This window comes from Oryctolagus cuniculus, chromosome 5 (genome assembly GCF_051225735.1).
Source record: "Oryctolagus cuniculus isolate XC-2025 breed Fujian yellow rabbit chromosome 5, ASM5122573v1, whole genome shotgun sequence".
In the NCBI taxonomy this organism is placed as follows: domain Eukaryota; kingdom Metazoa; phylum Chordata; class Mammalia; order Lagomorpha; family Leporidae; genus Oryctolagus; species Oryctolagus cuniculus.
The window spans coordinates 12,513,828-12,532,900 of record NC_142871.1 but is presented as its reverse complement, the minus strand read 5'-3'; the positions used below and the strand labels follow the sequence as shown (position 1 = coordinate 12,532,900).

General features: G+C 47.9%; 1 protein-coding gene across 12 annotated transcripts in view; it reads left to right on the top strand.

The window, feature by feature from the left end:
- Positions 1–19,073, top strand: part of TIAM2 (TIAM Rac1 associated GEF 2) — a 247,572-nt gene that overhangs the window by 171,248 nt on the left and 57,251 nt on the right. For 10 of the 12 annotated variants that reach the window (XM_070073350.2, XM_070073355.2, XM_089332525.1 and 7 more), the window contains 3 exons: positions 196–274; positions 3,381–3,473; positions 4,026–4,289. In XM_070073350.2, coding sequence (XP_069929451.2) covers positions 196–274; positions 3,381–3,473; positions 4,026–4,289 — 436 coding nt within the window. Of the gene's footprint in view, positions 1–195; positions 275–3,004; positions 3,146–3,380; positions 3,474–4,025; positions 4,290–14,354; positions 14,580–19,073 lie in introns of those variants that run through there. The other 2 variants (XM_070073356.2, XM_089332532.1) reach the window with 2 other exon arrangements.

Genomic DNA, 19,073 nt, shown 5'->3' with positions numbered 1-19,073 from the left:
GCCATTTGAAGGGTGAACCAACGGAAGGAAGACCTTTCTCTCTGTCTCTCTCTCTCACTGTCTAACTGCCTGTCCAAAAAAAAAAAAAAATTAAAATAAACGTCTTTCTCGCTTTATTATGAACAGAGATGTCGGTGACCTTCCGAAATATCGTAGCTTCGGATCCTCTGATTTTGCTGTTTTCACCTCTTACAGGTTTATGATGAAATAGAAGTCTTTCCACTAACTGTGCACGCTGTGCAGCTCACGAAGACCGGCAGCGCGTCTGACTTCGGTACGTGTCGGGGCACCCCTCTGAGAGCTGCCCTGCTCATCCGCACCTCGCTTGCCCTGCTGTCTTTGGGTGTCATTTTTTTTCCTTTACGCTCACGTTTTCAGAATATACTTGTAAGACAGGAAGTTCTGAATTTCTCTTGCTTGTTTGTAGACTAGAAAGACTTGCATCGATGTTAGGAAGCAAGGCCGAAGTAGTGAAAAGGGATGTATCGAGAAATGGACGAGAGGTTGGAAGTGACGGAGGTGGTGGTCCCCGCTCACACGGGGGGTTTGCCGTGGCCAGGTTCTACCCGAAGGCAGTCAACACGGTTCTGTGTGCCAGCTCCTTGCTCCCCAGTGTCTTCATTGTTGGCCTCCTTTGCCCACCTGCACTGCCGTCTTACCCTTCCTCCTGACGATGTCATTCCTCCAAGGTCGGACTCAAGGTCGGACTCAGTCTGGCTCTCCAGAAAGTGTGTCTTCCGACTGCTTTATCTTCCCTTACCTCTTTCTTCCCTGATCTTATCAATGAAGGGTCATCATTTCTTTCTATATAATTTTTAAAGATTTATTTATTTATTTAAAAAGCCAAGTTTTACAGAAAAAGACAGACACAGATCTTCCATCTGCTGGTCACTCCCCAAATGGCCACAACGGCTGGAGCTGAGCCTATCCAAAGCCAGGAACCAGGATCTTCATCTAGGTCCCCCATGTGAATGTAGGGTCCCAAGGACTGCTTTCCCAGGTGCACTAGTAGGGAGCTGGATTGGAAGTGGAACAGCTGGGGCTCGAACCGGCATCCATATGGAATGTTGGTACCATGGGTTGTAGCTTTACCATCTTACCACCACCGGCCCCTAAGGATCAGCACTTCTAAAATCACTTTGCAGCATTTAATTTTTGTGTTTCTGTTGGTCTGTGTTTAAACTTGGCGCTAAGCTCTTTGTAGACTGTACTTGTGTCTTAACGTTCATTTCTATCTTGTATTGTCTGAGACTGTAGAAATTCAATAATAAGTCTATGGTAATATGTGCATAGCCAGACTATTTCTTCCCTTGTTAATGTGTTGATGGAATGGTTATTTGCCTTTCAAACGACTCAGGTCATAATATGTTAAAGTTACATAAAATTATTTTTAAGGTTTGCTCCATTTCTTTATTTACATAATCAGTTTTGCCCTAACTATGTTAGTTTTGCCTTTGGAGGCCTCTTAGCCTTGGCTGTGCGTCTGTTGGCCCTCACCCTGCTTTCCAGGGCCTCTCTTTGTGTGTCCTGTGTGCTTGAATGACTGAACCAAGACACTTGTAAAGAGGCCTTTTGGGACCACCATCTGCCAGGCTCTGCTTGAGGCACCAGGGAGCCCTAGGGAAACGTGACTCCTTCCAGCAGGCTGTGGAGACATGCCTCCTAATGTGCCCGGCATGCTGTCACCTGCCGTTAAGCACCGTATCCACCCAAGCCTTTCCACCTTCTTTTTTTAAAAAAATTAGTATTTAAAAATTTATTTGTTTATTTGGAAGGCAGAGTTACAGAGAGAAGGAGAGAGACAGAGAGAGAGAGAAAGAGCAATCTTCACGCACTGGTTCATTCTCCAAATGGCATCTATGACCAGGGTTGGGCCAGGCTGAAGCCAGGAGCTTCATCTGGGTCCCCCACCTAGGTGGCAGGGGCCCAGGGCACTTGGGCCATCTCCTGCTGCTTTCCTGGGCCATTAGCAGGGAGCTGGATTGGAAGTGGAGCAGCCAGGACTCAAACCAATGCATATATAGGATGCCAGCACTGCCAAGTCGCAGCTGTACCTGCTGTACCTCAAAGCTGGCCCCTTATTGTGTCTCTCTCTTTTTGAGATATAAAATTAAAAAAATATATACTTATTTATTTATTTGAAAGGCAAAGAGAGAGAGAAATGCTTCCATCTGCTGGTTCACTTCCCAAGTGGCCTGCAATGGCCAGGGCTGGGCCAGACTGAAGCCGGAAGCCAGGATTTTCATCTGGGTCTCTCACACGGCTTCGGGGTCCCAAGCACTTGGGTCATCCTCTGCTGCTTTCCCAGGTGCATTAGCAAGGAGCTGAATCAAAACTGGAGCAACTTTGATCGGAACTGGTGCCTATATGGGAAGCTGGTGTTGCGGGTGGTGACCTAACCTGCTGTGCCACAACGAAGGCCCCTATTTTTATTTTTATTTTTTTATTTTTTATTTAAAAGGCAGAGTCACAGAGAGAGGGACCAGAGCATCTTAGCTGCTAGGCCAAACACCTGCTCCATTTTCACCCTCTTAAGGTGCCTAGCCCCATCCACCCATAGTTGTTTTCCAGCAAATATTTATTGTATTAAACTAAATTTGCTTTATTTCTGTTAAGAGTATTTTTAAGTTCCAGCTTAAAAAAAAAAATACTTGTGGTAAAAAAAGCTGCATTTAACACGACGTTTGTCACCTTCACCACTTGAAGTGCACGGTTTCGTGGTGTTGAGGATGTTCACAGCGCTGTGCAGCCATCCAAGGCCTCTTTTTCATCTTGCACCACTGAAACTGTGCACCCCTTTGACACCAGCTCCCCCGAACCTCCCAGCAGCCCCTGCAAGTGCCCTTCTGCTCTGAGTCTGTGCTTCTGACTGCTCTAGGTGCTTTCTGTAAGCGGAATCCTATAAAACGCGGCTTTTTGCGATTGCCTTGTTGCACTTGGCAGAATGTCCTCAGAGTTCACCCGTGCTGCTGCAGGTGCCAGGATTTCCTTTGTCTTTGAGGGCTACGTGACGCACTCTGCAAGAATAAACCACACTTGTTTATCCATTCGCCTGCTGATGGGCTGTCGGGGTGTGCTCACCTTTCGGCTGCTTTGAGTAATGCTGCTATGAACACACAGCAGATGTTGTCAACTTTTGAATGAGGTTGTGCCCTCATCTGTCTTAAACCTTCCCAGCTGACATGTTCCTCTTTTTTTTTTTTGTTGTTTTTATTTTTTTTGCCTGTGCTAGATATTTGTGCTTTTAAAATAGTGGTAATTTTGGCTTTCTCAACATACCTCTTCTGCAGGAATCGCCGCTCAAGGAAATACTGCGGGTTGGGTGAGGGATTGGGGCGTGGTGAACACAGACTCATTTGCCCTCTGATTTTCTTTGCCAGGATTTGCAGTGACTGCGCAGGTGGACGAGCGGCAGCGCCTCAGCCGGATATTCATAAGCGACGTCCTCCCGGACGGCCTGGCGTACGGGGAAGGTGTGTGGGGCCCGGTGTCTGGGTTCAGGCGTGATTGAAGCTGTGCAGTGCAGTCTGGCCGATGAAATGGTCATCCTCCACTTTTGTCAGAATTTCAAAGAAAATGAACTTAAGAGTTTAATCGAAAGTGAATGTGCATATGAGAAGAGAAGGTGGCGGGGTGTGTGTGTGTGTGTGTGTGTGTGCATTTTAAAAGTGTGGGAGCTCCTACAGGTACCAAGAGAGCAAACCCACGCTGGTAGAGAGGGAGGGAGGAAGAGACTGAGAGAGACACACAGAGACAAAAACAGTGTTCCCCCGTGGATTTACCATCAGAACGCTCAAAGAACAATTAACGCGGGACCCCCCCCAATTGTTCCCACTTCTGGCTCTGCCGGTGTGAAATTAGTTTTGTCATCAGTGTACACTGTACACTGCGGTGCTGTCTTTGGAGACAGCAAGCAAAACAATCCCCCTGAGTACAGGGTTTAAGTTTGCTGCCTTGTGAACGATTTCTCACGGTCTCATCTGCCTCTCCTTTTTTTCTTCCTCTTCCCCCTTTCTCGTTCTCAGGGCTGAGAAAGGGCAATGAAATCATGACCCTAAACGGGGAAGCCGTGTGTGACCTGGACCTCAAGCAGATGGAGGCCCTGTTTTCCGAGAAGACCGTGGGGCTCACTCTGCTTGCCCGGCCTCCGGACACCAGAGGCACCCTGTGCGCCTCGTGGTCGGACAGCGACCTGTTCTCCCGGGACCAGAAGGGGCTCTTGCCCCCTCCCAACCAGTCCCAGCTGCTGGAGGAATTCCTGGACAACTTGAAAAAGAACACAGCCAGCGGTAAGACTCTGTCCTGGCTTCCTTCGTAATTGCTATCAGTGGCTAATATTTTTAGGCTGTAATTTTGCTTGCAAACTTGGATTATTTAAGCCATTCAAAGACTGTTTCTTCCATGCATTTTATAATTGTGGCACTTTCAGAAAATGGAAAACAATTATTTTTGCATGAATGACTTTCTCTAAAACTGCACTCTAGAGAATCACCCACAGTATTTATTTAGTGTTGGAACTACTCTGTGACTGAAGGCGGATGAAACCTGCGTGCATGCGGAAGATGGGAGCCGCTACTTCTTCATTTGAATCTAGGGCAAAACCATTTGCTGGTGTTCTGTTGGGCTGATACAATTATTTTTTACTATCTCAATAAACAGCCAACTTTCAGTGTAGGTCATGAATTTTAAAACTTTGTGAAAGGCTAAAAATAAAAACTCGTACCCCAGTGTGATTCTCTCAAGGTGGAATCCCTGAGTGTGGAGATCACGGGAAGGTCTGAGTGTCTGAGCTCACTCATGCATATTTCATAAACTCCAGTCAGGTGAGTTAGAGGCTCTGGCTAGTGCGAATGCCTGGCGTCTGCCTCTCAACACCTCGAGGATGCCGCTGCAGCTCTATGGGAGCCCAGGCAGAACGCTTTCATCCTGGGAGTGCACAAAGTAATTTTTCTATTTAATTACCATCATAATGGGTTTCCAATGGAAATCTCTGCATGATTACCAAAAATGAATGAAAAACACCAAAGAGAAGTTGATAGGATGGATTTAATTATAAAGCCAGTTTATTAGGTCATTTTTGGAATGATAAAATTGGCTTGTAAGATTTGTGATTCAATAAGGTATCTGGTACTTTTTCCACCTCTCTTGGGGCTTTCTTCCAATTTAAAATACTATTAAATGGACTATTGGCATATAAAAGTGAGAATCATAAAGCAAAAGTTATGATGGAGCTAATTAATTACTTGGTTCTATTAGGGCCATCATTCAGCCGCCCTGGGCAGCTGGTACAGGCCCGAGTATCCCATATAATAGATGCATGTGTCCGTTCACTGGATTCATCACTCTTCAGGGATACGCACTCTACCTGTGTTGTACCTGTATGCATTTTATCATAATAAGAAATCACTATAGACTTTATGAGACTTTTGGTATTTGCAGGAATAAATTTCTATAGAAAATAGCAAAAGGGACAAATTTACCTTTTTTTTTTTTTAATAGGAAGCATCAGGCAGGTGAGGAAAGCTTTCTCCCCCTTCTCTTTTTGTCTTTTTGCAAGGAAACAGAGTTATGGGGTGGTCCAGGTTGTGTTAGACAGCTGTTCTGTTCCTTCTCCTTGGTAGCCGTTCTGATGTTCTGAATCTTGACCGCTTGCCTCCCTGAGGAATCCCAGTGTCAGAGTGTCCAGAGGGCTGAGAGTATTGGCAGCTGGTCCACAGCAGGTCCTCTTCCTAGTGCCTACTGGGCACTCATCTGGATGGGGATTGCCACCACTCAGGTGGGAGCCGCTGGCCCCGTCCAGCTTTCCTGGCAAGACTGTGCTCTGTTGGGTGCATTTCCCAGGTGGTTCCATGCCCAATCTACTTTATTAAAGGGAAGGGGTTTGTGTTGGCTCACGGTTTTGTAGGCGCACAGTTCAAGATCAGACAGGCTCTGTTGGCCTCTGGCGATGGTGATCTTGCTGCTAGGGTCCCAAGGCGATGGAGGGCCGGAGAGTGCTCTTGTCTGTGTCTCCTTACAAAGCCACCCGGGTCGATCATCGTGGGCTCCGCAGTGATGACCTAATCCAACGGCTCCCGCTCTGAACCCCAGAATTGGATCGACTTTTCATCCTCTTAAGACTTTGAGGACTGAATTCCCCAGCAGGGGGAGGGAGCTGTATTCAAACCCTAGCGGTCCCCTTCTGTTCCCGGGATTTCACGGATGGCCCCCTTTCCTGAGCTCCAGGGGTGGTTTGTGAAGGTGGGAAAGGGGAATATGGAGTGGGTAGATGGGAAATTGGAAAACGATGAAGTCTGAAACTCTCACTGGTATAGAGCGTCGTGACCAGTAGGGAAACTTGCGTTTAAGGAGCTTGACCGCCGGCGCCGCGGCTCACTAGGCTAATCCTCCACCTTGCGGCACCGGCACACCGGGTTCTAGTCCCCGTCGGGGTGCCAGATTCTGTCCCGGTTGCCCCTCTTCCAGGCCAGCTCTCTGCTGTGGCCCAGGAGTGCAGTGGAGGATGGCCCAAGTGCTTGGGCCCTGCACCCCATGGGAGACCAGGAGAAGCACCTGGCTCCTGCCTTCGGATCAGCATGGTGCACCGGCCGCAGTGTGCCGGCCGCGGCGGCCATTGGAGGGTGAACCAACGGTAAAGGAAGACATTTCTCTCTGTCTCTCTCTCTCACTGTCCACTCTGCCTGTCAAAAAATTAAAAAAAAAAAAAAAAAGGAGCCTGACAGGAGGCCCTGTGGCCTGAGGGGTGGCACCCTCCAGTGGGGGCTGGGCCGTGCAGGATGCCACCCCCGCCGCCTCCCGCTGCGAGGCTACTGTGGGGGTGCACTGCACACCGCTGCTCAGACGGCCCCTGGGGTTGCCTCCCTGTGGCACAGAGCAGCCCCTGGCCCTCGCCTTTCTAGGGGGCTCCTCTTGTCTCTTCCCAGCTTCCTCCCTTGGAGGTCTCAGGGTCAGCCTCCAAGTGGACTTCTGTACCCATGTCCTTGGCTCAGCCTCTGCTGTTGGGGGATCCTGAAGGAGGACCCTGAGCCTCGGGCCCCCCCCCCCGCCCCGACCCTAGTGGGTGGTGACAAGCTTGAGGGGCCCCCACCCAGGGATTCTGAATAGCACCCTCCTCTCCTTTGCTGCTTCGTGTAGTTGTTAAATTTATTTCGGTTTGCTTTCGTATTAAAGTAGAAAACAGCAATTCATACTAAAAAATTTAAAATTTACACACATTAAACATATAAACATATAACTTTTTTGGGAAGCATTTTTTTATTTGACAGATAGAGTCAGACAGTGAGAGAGAGAGAGAGAAGGTCCTCCTTCCGTTGGTTCACCCCCCAAATGGCCGCTACGGCTGGAGCTGTGCCAATCTGAAGCCAGGAGCCAGGTGCTTCTCCTGGTCTCCCATGCGGGTGCAGGGCCCAAGCACCTGGGCCATCCTCCACTGCCTTCCTGGGCCACAGCAGAGAGCTGGACTGGAAGAGGGGCAACCGGGACAGGACCGGCGCCCTAACCAGAACTAGAACCCAGGGTGCCGGCGCTGCAGGCAGAGGATTAGCCTAGTGAGCCGCGCCGGTAGGTTTCAGGGAGCAAGGGAAGTGGGGGTGCATTGCCCTCAGCTTCTGTGCTTTTCTAGAAAAGAAGCGTCCCACTGGCCCTTGGGATTCGTTGAGGAAAGTGGGTCCCGCACTTCCTAGTGTGTGAGCTGGAGCCTACTGTCAGAGCGCCTCCTGGAGGAGGCTCGTGGCAGTGCAGACTCCATTTTTAAGGAGCCAGTGGCTGACTGCTGAAGAGCAGTGTGTGCTGTGCTCAGGCTGCCTTGGCCGTTCGTCTCCAGGAGGTGGGCTGAAGCAGAACACAGGACTGAGGCTTCCTGAGTCCTGTGCAGCGGTGTGGAGGCACGGATGAGGTGGTGTGTGTCAGGATCTCCGCGCGTGCTCGCTGGAGTGCCCCTGCGCTGTTGCCCTCTGGGCAGGGCTCCTGTGCCTGCAAAGCACGCTCAGAACGCAGCTCTCCTCCCTGTTCCGAGGGCAGCCCGGAGCAGAGACTTTCCGGCGTTCACCGGCCTGGCACTGTGGGGAGCAGAGCGGGCGCGAGGGCATCGCCACGTGCTGAGGGTTCCATTCTCTTCCTTTGTTTGTTGCACCATGAATGGCCGCTTCATTCTTGCCTTCAAGGGTTTGAATTTCTGTTCTAGTAGAGAGAGGGAATGCCCAAGGTTCTGTCTGTGGCCTGAGTGGAAAGATCATCATTAAAGACTTTCTATTCAGAGAATCAGTGTTGCCACTGGACTCCCCCAAAGGAGGCGGTGTTGTTTAGCACCCACAAGGCCACCATTGAAGGGATTGGATATCCCAGACGCGTTTATACTGGGATCCTGTTAATGCTGCGTTTGTGATTTCTGTATGAAAATCCCTATTTTTGTGTTTACTATTTTCTGAAAAAATTCAACCAGTTTTTTGAACGCGTCTCCCTGGGTAGAGAGTGTCTGAACAAAGTCTTTGTGTGAACGCAGAAGCTGTTGCGGCATTGATACAGTCCCCATCTGTAAACAGCTGTTAATACTACCTTGTTAGGATTGGATTAGGGGTATGTCTACCAGGAGACAAAATAGAAAAGGACTGTGTTTCTGCTTTCATTTAGACCCTACATCCCAGCGACCCCTAGCAGACGATGAAGGGACAGTGGCCCGAGGTTCCTTTTTAACCTTCCACTCTCTTGGGATTCGTTCTCTTTGTGAATTGATCTGTGGCCCCCAGCAGCCACTTAGGGGTAAAACTGCACTTTGGAATGAAACACTCTTGGGAATGTATGTGTCCATTATGCAGCTTTTCACCAGGGGAAAGAGTTATCGCGCCAGCTCTGATGTGGCAAACCCACTGATTTCCTGTTTACGAGAGCGAGGGCGTCTTGGCTCCCATAGCCGGTTTAGGATGACTAACAGCATTTAGCCTGGAGAATGCTCTGTTTGTGGGTGACGCTGCTGTTGCAGAGTCTGTCTGGCTGACACCCTGGATCGCCAGATGTGAAAGTTTATTAGTGTTCCTAAACATGGGTGGTGCACTAGATTTTTTTTTTAAGTCAGATTGGGAAATACTTTTTTTTTTTTTTTTAAACCAGGACACAGAGCTTTGGTTGGTTGCAGGATTATTACTTTCTTCTAACTGTGCTGAAGGTAGTTTTCAGTTCCATCAACAGAAGTGAGCTTGTGGGCCAGCGCCGCGGCTCACTAGGCTAATGCTCCACCTTGCGGCACCGGCACACCGGGTTCTAGTCCCGGTCAGGGCACTGGATTCTGTCCTGGGTGCCCCTCTTCCAGGCCAGCTCTCTGCTGTGGCCAGGGAGTGCAGTGGAGGATGGCCCAAGTACTTGGGCCCTGCACCCCATGGGAGACCAGGAGAAGCACCTGGCTCCTGCCATCGGATCAGTGCAGTGCGCCAGCCGTAGCAGCCATTGGAGGGTGAACCAACGGCAAAGGAAGACCTTTCTCTCTGTCTCTCTCTCTCACTGTCCACTCTGCCTGTCAAAAAAAAAAAAAAAAAAGAAGAAGAAGTGAGCTTGTGGCCTTCTGTTAGCAGTGGAGAGAATTAAGATCTGTGGGTGCTAGTTCACTGATAAATTTGAGTTTTGTTTGGAATTCTAATTCCCTTTTTCTCATCCTCATTTATTCACTTACTTAACCACTAATGCATTTAGACATCATTTTATATTCCCAAGAAACTTGTAGTTGAATGGGAAAAGTTAAAATGATTCTAGATAGTAATGTACTGCTTTAAGAAAAAACCTTTGCAGGGAAGAGAGCTGGAGGCCACAGGGGAGTTTGCACCAGTTTTTCTGTTTGTGAGAGCAGAACCTAAGCACCGCTCAGCATTGGGAAGCCACCTCCAGGAGTGGTGTGGCCCTCTCAGGACGCCTGTAGGGTGTAGTAGGCAGAGTAACGCCCTGCTGGTCTGTGCTGGGATCGGCTGCTGGTCAGAGACACCCACTCACACCTGGGACACTGGTGGGGTCAGGGGAGAAGCTGGTGGAGGCGGTTTGCCAGCGTTGTGGGTAAAAAGCAGCCTGGTATTATCTTTCCCAACGTTAGGTGCGCATATAGTATCTTTCAGGTCAGATCTACGTACATTCTCTGAGGAGCAATGGATGAAACACCTGGTGGCTAGGCCACTGGTAAGACACACGTGAGGCTCTGGGGTGCCAGGCGTGGCCTCCTGCACCTGCAGAGTGAGCCAGACCTCTTGGTAGTTCCGTGGAGCTGCATTTGGTGCTGGAAAGAGGGAACTCTGTAGCCTGTTAGCATGGAGAGAAGAGAAAGGTCTCCCTGCTCCTGTGGCTGGTAGGAGCCTGGCTGTCAAGGGAACCTGGTCTCCGCACTGTCACTCCTCCCCTTTGGTAAGGGGCTCGCAGAGGAGTTCTATTCCTGACTTGAATTCCTCCGTGAAGGAATTATGAGCACCATGAAGAACCAAGTGTGGATGTTTTCCTCGTAACTCTCACTTTCAGAGACAGCTGTGTTGTGACCGCGCGTGCCGTTTTCTGTATTGGTAATACTTGTGCATGGCAGAAAACCGCAGGACTGTGAAAAGTTGAACAGTGGCTGCTAAGTCCCCTGAGCTGAACAGTGCGATGACTGAGAGCCTGGCCACTAACCAGACGTCCTGGGTGCAAGTCCTGGCTCCAGGCTTCCCGCTTAGTGGCTGCGTGTCTTCAGGCAAGTGTCTCCATGCTTAGTTTGGAACCGTTAAATGGTCTAGGGTTTTTATGGGATGAACGATCTAGTATTTGAAAAGCATTACTTAGTGCCTGGCACAGACTAAAGATCATCTAAGCGTGTGTTGAATACATGAAAATTCTTCCCACTTTGTCTTTAGCTACTGGGTTTCTCTTTCAGAGTAATCAGTGTGCTTAGTTTCTCTCTCATTGGGTCTGGAGAACCTTACATACTGGGGACAATGGGGTATTCTTCTGCTTTGTTTTTACTGCATGGCCTTAGAACCTGACTACAGGTAATGGCCACGCCCAAAATATCCGCCTCCTAATTTCCAGAACCTATGAATATGGCAAAGGCACTTAAATGGCAAAAGGGACTGTCCAGAGAGAATCTGGTTACTCATCTGCAGATGAGGAGGTGATCCTGGCTTGTCTTGGTGGGCTCAGCGTGTTCACAGGGGCCTTGTAAGACTAAGCAGGGGCTCAATCGGAGCAGTACGTGTGACAAGGGAAGCAGAGGTTGGAGCGAGGTGGGGCCGTGAGTCTGGCAGTGCAGGCGACTTCCAGAAGTTGGAATAGGGATGGAGACCGTTCTCCTGCCAGCCCTTGTCTTCTGACCTCCAGATGTGTAAGATTGCAAGTTTGTACTTGAGTGTGGAGCCCTGTGAGTGAAAAATGAAAAAACACAGTCTCCAGTTCGGGGTACTAGAGAGGGGAGGCAGGCCTGGAGGGAGATGACAGCTTCCACCCACTGTTGCAACTTCTCTAGTTCAGCAGTCTGCAACCTTGGTGATCCTTCTGAATCCTTTACTGTTACAAATTACCTGGGGCCCCAGAGAGCTTTAGCTATGTGAGCTGTTAGAACTTAAACTGGTAAATTTTCAAAATAGTTAATCTATTTTTTTAAAAAAGATTTATTTGTTAGTTAATTTGAAAGAGAGAAAGAGAGAAAAGAGATCTTCTATCACTGGCTCATTCCCTGAATGGCTGCAATGACTGGGTGGAGCTGAACCAGGCTGAAGCCAGAAACCAGGTCTTCCATGTGGGTGCAGGGACTCAAAGCACTCGGGCCATCTTCTACTGCTTTCCCAGGCACATTAACAGAGAGATGGATTGGAAGAGGAGCAGCCAGGACATGAACTGGCGCCCATATGGGATGCTGGTGACATAGTGCTACCCTTAATGTCTATCTTAATCGAAGACAACTGGATTCTCATATCAGCACATGCATTTAGTGTGTGGCAGTGTATTGTGTGTGGAAGTAATCTGAAGGAAATCTAACCCCACACAGATACATGTAGTTAGAAAGGGAGGCCTTTCAGATAACAGTGGGTATTGTTTGATATTACACCAAAACTCAACTAGTGGTCATTTCCCCTTGGTTCGTAGTGGTGTGGCATCTGAGACATTATGGGGGACTTTCTTACTCAGTTACATGTATTTGTTATTTAAAGATTTATTTTTTATTTATTTGAAAGGCAGAGTTAAAGAGATACTGGGGGAGAGAAAGATCTTCCATTTGCTGGTTCACTCCCCAGATGGCTGCACCAGCTGGGGCTGGACCAGGCTGAAGCCAGGAGCCCAGAGCTTCTTTTAGGTCTTCCATGTGGGTGGCAGGGGCCCAAGCACTTGGGCCATCGGCTGCTGCTTTCCCAGGCAATTAATGGGGAGCTGGATCAGAAGTGGAGCAGCCAGGTCTTGAACCAATGCCCATGTAGGATGCTGGCATTGCAGGCGGCGGCTTAACCTGCTGTACCACGAAGCCAGCCCCTCAGTTACATTTAAATCCAGGGCTTATCTTGCATTTTGAATGTACAAATTGTGTACACTCATGCATGAGTTGCAGTAGGCATCATTTTCTTGGAAAATCTAGGGTCACAGAGTCATGAAGATCTTTCAAATATGGATGTCATTAGACAATATTAAACACACTAAGTTCTCATTGGAAAAGTATTTAGATATTGGTGATGCATTAAATTTTCCTGTGTTCTAATTGTTCTAATGTTTGCTGGACGGTTGACTTTGTTCATTTTAAAGAAAGTGTTTTCCTTCCATTTGTTTCTTTTTGCCAATAATTTGTATTTTGTGGGACAGTTGTTTTAGTTTTTTTTTTTTTTTTAAGTACTTGGTATTGTCAGTCTTATTCATTGGAGGAATTCTTGGCGGGATATGCAAGGCTGGTTTATGTGTGTGTGTGTTTGCACTTTTCCTCATACTAATGAGGTTACGCTTTTGTTCACCTGTCTGTTGACCATTTGGATAAACTTTTCTATGATATGCTTGTCCTAGACTCCCTCTCTATCTGCGGGATTGTTTTTCTTTCTTACTGATTTGTAAGGTTGTTTGTCTATTCTAGGTTTGAAGTCTTTGTCAGAAATATGTATTGTCCTGCTCTGTGGCTTGATTTTTCACTGTCTTAATGATCTACCTTTCCTTCAGTGCTTTTTGTGTCCTGTTTAAGAAATGTTTTCCTACCCATAGGCTCTGAAAATATGCTCTAAGTTTTCTTCTAATGGTTTTATTGTGTTCATAACTCATGTTTAGGGCTTGGGGGATAATGGCAGGGAGGGGTTGATCAAGAGCCATTTTTTTGTATTTCTGTTTAAATATCCACTTTGGCACCACCTGTTTACTAGAAGGATCACCCTTGTTCCATTGTATGCAGGATCAGCTTTCTGATAATTGAGGGCCCATGCGTGCAGAGGGCTATTGATGGAGTCCGGAGTGGCTCTCCCTTGGCCAGGTGTCTATCCTTGCATCAGCCCCACACTGCCTTCACCCTTGGCTCCGTGTACCTGGTGGTAGAACCCTTCCTGCTTTTCTTCTTCCCGGATGCCATAGCCGTTTTTGGTCCTTTGCCATGTCCATGTGATGCTTAGGACTGCCTCTCAACTTCCACCAAGCAAGCAAGCAAGCAAACAAAACCCACAAGGGGATTTTATTGGGATCTGTTTTGATTGACAGCTTTATAATATTGAGTTTCCAAGCCATGATATTTTTCTCTTCAAAGTTATTAGTTAAATTATCCAAAGAAGCAATGTCAGGTCCATAAATTATCTCATTGTAAACTCTAGTTTTCTTTTTCTTTTAAATAAATGACAAGTTACTTTCATCAGAGTACCTGAGTTCAATTCTTAGCTCTGGCTCCTGGCTGCAGCTTCCTACTAATGCAGACCCTGGGAGGCAGTGGTTACAACACGAGTTATTGAGTTCCTGCCACGATGTGGGAGACCTGGATTGAGTTCTTGGCTCCTGGTTTCAGCCCTAGCCTGGATCAGTTTGTTGTGGGCATTTGACGAGTAAACCAGTGGATGAGAGATCTGTCTCTACCACCCAAAAACAAGAACAAAACAAAAAACGAACCCAAAATATATTTCATGAAAAAAAGAAGTTGGTCAAGCCCAGCTACACTCAGCTGCACGAAGCCAAGATCAGCTGAACTCTGCAAACTCGTGAGCTAGATAAATGTTTATTGTTAAAGAAAAAGAAAAATGTAATTAGGTCAGCTCAGGGCACAGTTGTCTAAGTGTTTTTCCCCAAAGCTGCTGTGACACTTCATTTGTGTGCCGCTGAAGAGCTGTGTGCACTTCCCGGATGTGTTGCTGAGGGTTGAAATTCAGAAATATTAATCACTTTCAGTGCTTCACCAAGGACATTCTGAAGTGAAATTGGCAGATTTCTTAATGTAAGTGTGTGGTAGTGAGGGGCACAGCAACAGCAGGACAGCTTGGTGCCTCTGCCTAGAAGTGTGCTACTGTAGGATGCCTATAGGTGCACCTGCTGTTGCTTTGCATTGTCCACACACATGTCCTCAGAGAGGAAAATGCAGATGACTTTTAGTATTGTTCTGAAGACAGTTTTGAACTTGGAGGCCCTTGAAAGAGGTATGTGAGTCATCTGGGCTGTTGGAGAGTCAGGTGCAGGTGGAGAAGAGGGGGAAGGGGTGGTGGGACAGGTGAGATGGGAGGGTGAGCAAGGCGTCAGTGAGCCGGGCACAGAAGCCTGGGTGGTGAAGATCCCCAGGGGAGACCAGAGAGTGATCTGGTCCCAGTCGCCTATGAGCAGACAAAGCATGCTGGTGCCTGTGCAGGGGGTGCCTGGGAGCTGCTGATGGTCCAGTTGAGGGATGGTGAAGATGTGGGCAGGGCCAGGAGGGGGTTGGGAGAAGCAGCCCAGGGTGTCGGGCAGTCCCTGCCCTGTTTCTGCCAGGGCGCTCAGGCAGCACAGAGACTATCTGACTCGTCTTTGATCACCAGTCAGTCCCCAGACACGTAAGTGCAGCCGCTCAGTAGCTATGGGCTGCAAGGTGTCAATCAATGGGTATTAAAGAAAAATTACAAGAGTGCTAGGACTGAGGATGTAAAACAGAAAAAACGAATCCCAGTTCTTCCATGTTGACCATTCATTTCATTTTCCATCGAGATGCTAATGCTTATATCTCAGTTGTGTGTGTAGAGTGCAGAAGTGACACTTGCCATGAAGAAGAGAACCAAGGGGCCAGCACTGTAGGGTAGCGGGTTAAGCCTCTGCCTGCAACACCAGCATCCCTTATGGGTGCCAGTTTATGTCCTGGCTGTGCCGCTTCTAAGCCAGCTCTCTGCTAATTCCCTAGGAAAGTAGCAGAAGATGGCCCAAGTACTTAGGTGCCTGCACCCACGTGGGAGATCAGTAAGAAGCTCCTGGCCATGTGGAGAGTGAACCAGCAGATGGAAGATCTTTCTCTTTGTCTCTTCCTCTCTCTGTAACTCTGCCTTTCAAATAAATAAATAAGTCAGAGAGAGAGAGAGAGAGAGAGAGAAGGAGGGAGGAGGGAGGGAGAGAGAGAGAGGGAGAAGGGAACCATGACTTTGTTATACCTTGAGGTTGAATCTGTGGTGCAAATAATTTGACTCATAATTTTAATTTTTACACTGAAGTTGGGAAAGGAGCATCTATACTTAATTTTCATCCTGAATTCAAGATCTTAGGATAGGTCCATGAAATGAGCCTATAGGTTACTTTACCTTTCTTCTTCCTTTTTTTAAAAAATATTATTTGAAAGGCAGATTGACAGTAGGGGAGGAGGAGACAGAAACATAGAGACAGAGAGAGAGCGAGACAGACAGACAGAGAGACATGCCATCTGCTGGTTCATTCCCCAAAGGATTGCAATAACTGGGGCTGGTGCAGGCCCAAGCTAAGATCATGGAGCTTCATCCAGGTCTCCTACATGGGCCCAAGTACTTGGCCATCTTCCGCCGCCTTCCCAGGCACATTAGCAGGGAGCTGGGTTGGAAATAGAGCAGCTGAGACCTGTACCAGCACTCTGATAGGGGGTGCAACACAAGGAGAAATGGACGAGGTTGAGCGGGGTTTTGTGGTGTTGGTGCAGCGGGTTAAACTGCTGCATAGGGTGTACATGTCCCACGTGGGATGCCTGGGGTCCAGTCCTGGCTCCACTCCAGCTTCCTGCTTCCTACTCGTGCACGCTGGGAGGGAGTGCAGTAGTGGCTGCAGAAGTTGTGTGCTTGCCACTCACATAGGCGACATGGGTTGGGTTCTTAGCTCCTGGGGCATTTGGGGAGTGAACCAACAGATGGGAATTCCCTATCTCTGTCTCCCTGCCTCTCAAATAAAATAAAAAGTTTCATAAAAAAGAGATTTGCATTCAGTGTAAGGTGGCACACATTTGTTTTTAGGTGAGAAGAAATCCATAAACCTTGAAATGCAATTGTAGCACACCCGCTCCTTTCATTTCAGACATTCAACTATGATCTATTGTATTTTATGCATTTATTTCTGACCCTACAGTACTCAGCTATGACTTTCTGTTTATAAATTGGCCATTTCCGTATAAATCCTTTCATTTCGTATCTTCTTTTGCCTTTGGCCATTAACATCTTTGACATGTAATCGGAAAATATGAGAAAGTTCAAGGGATCTAATTGTGTCGCTTGTCGGTAGCCCTGGGAAAATCTGTTTGGAAACAGGCATGTGGAATTGTTAGCAAGGTTATTGTGCGCCTTCTGCCCGGAGCTGTCGCCAGTGAGCAGACGGGCTCCAGTTTGGACAGTGGCAGGATGGCCCCTCTTCCAACTCCTGAGCTGCAAAGCACTAGAGACCCCCAAGTGGAAGGATCTGTTATCTCCCACAGCAACCCTTCCCGTGGCGCTTATTCTCTCTTAGATTTCCTTGGTGACAAAAATTCTGACTTTCCTGCTTCAGTGGATGACTGCTCATGTCATGCCTCTGAACTTCAGGCATCTTTTCCAAGTAACATTAGCAAAATCTTGTTTTACTGCATTTCATCATTATTTTCTAAGAAGGAAGGCGGAAACGAGGGGGCTGGCAATGTTGATAAGCAGCTATCGGCAGGTGTGCTGCAGCCCACAGCCCTGGAGCCCCCGTGGAGGTCCTTTCATCTTGAGCTTGTCAGCATGTGTTCTCAGGAAACAAGAGCTTAAGATGTTTAGCAGGTGTTTTTAAAAGGGGAGGTCTAAAGAGACGTTTTATAGCTTTTAGATCTCTGGGAGTGGAAGCTCATAGAACTTACACGAGGATACTTCAGTTTATAGAAAATGAAATTTAACATAAGTTTATTGTTATAAAAATTTTTGAAATCCAAGAACATGAGAGACTTCTAAAAAGCTGATGAAAAATGCATACTATGAAAAGGTTATGCTTGGATTTCAAAATCTTGGGGGGCACCAACATAAATGTATCTTTTAATTCCGTTTCCTGTGCACTGTTTGAGGTACGTCCATATATTTACCTCCCATGCTTCTGTAAGCGATACTCCTGTGAGGCTGCCTACGTGTTACCTTGCAGGGACCAAGGGCTCTTCCTCTTTGGAGTCCAGAGCGTGTTGCCTGTATACCTGATAAGGAGTTACTGTTTATTGCTTTGTGCTAGCAGTCTCTGTATGCGTCCCATGTTACCTTCCTTGAAAACAGGGGACTTGAAGAATACAAGGATGATTAGGACACAGCAGCTAGCACAGTTCTTGGTGCTGAAGGAATAGCTGTTGGGTAAAAGATCATTAGGGGCCGGTGCCGCGGCTCAATAGGCTATCCTCTGCCTAGCAGCGCCGGCACACCGGGTTCTAGTCCCGGTCGGGGCCCCGGATTCTATCCTGGTTGCTCCTCTTCCAGGCCAGCTCTCTGCTGTGGCCCAGGAGTGCAGTGGGGGATGGCCCAAGTGCTTGGGCCCTGCACCCCATGGGAGACCAGGAGAAGCACCTGGCTCCTGCCTTTGGATCAGCACAGTGCGCCGGCCACGGCGGCCATTGGAGGGTGAATCAACGGCAAAAGGAAGACCTTTCTCTCTGTCTCTCTCTCTCACTGAGAGAGCTAAAAAAAAAAAAAGATCATTAGGAATCTCTTAAAGCGAAGTTAAGGAAGCGCTCTGGAGGGTGTGTTACAGGGGATAGAAAAAAGCCTTGGAACACACTTGTAGCCTCTCAGATTTCTTCTCTGTAAAGTCAGTGCAAGGCAAGCTTGTGGAGACTTTCTGAGAGCTGAAGTCTCCATTCATTTGCACATATGTGTAGGGGACTCCAAGCTGCCTGTGCTCTGTAGCTGAGAACCAGATGTTCCGGTCCTGGATCCTGGGAGTCCTCTGAGCCCAGCTGGTGCCCCATATCCAGCCTGCTTTGTAATTCCAGTATGCCATTGGAGACCATGTCGGAAAAATGGGGAGAGCAGCATAGTAGCTGCGTGGCCGTTGGTACAGATCGATACTGATGGTTTAATTTGGAGGCAGGGCTGTTTACCAGAGAGTCTGGATCCAGAGTAAGGGGATCTGGATTTTAAGTCCCCACCTTGGCATCAGTGGCCTTGGGAAAGCTGTTCTTACCCCTGTTTCCTCCACTCTTGAAACAAGGGGCTGGACAAAATGGTCTCTGTTGAATCTCTCTGTTGGCTCATTCATTTATTTAATATGATTAAAGTTAGCAACTCTATGACTACAGGAATGTGGATTTGTCACCAAAGTTCATGAAGTGAAAAAGCAAAGAAACAGAACAAGCGTCTCCAGGTTGGTTTTGCTGCACGTCTCATTACATCTTTAAATAGAGTCAGGTCTTGACTGCTGGAGAGAAGGTGTTTGTTAAGGCGTCGTAATAATAGCAGCCTGTCTTGATTTAAAGATCACAAAGAGCTGAAGAGCATTAATTACCCCTCGCATCACCCTGAGGGAGCCGAGATGTGTTATTATCTGTGACTTTCACAGCTGGGGAAATCAAGGCACAGAGACACAGGGAGTCACCAGGGACTTGGGCAAGGTCATAGTCAATCACAGAGGGCCAGAACTGTGTCTTCTTGGTTTTCCTGCCACCTAGAGGAAGATGTCTGGATTTTAACTACTTTATTCCTTTCAAAGACTTCTCTGCTAATACACAT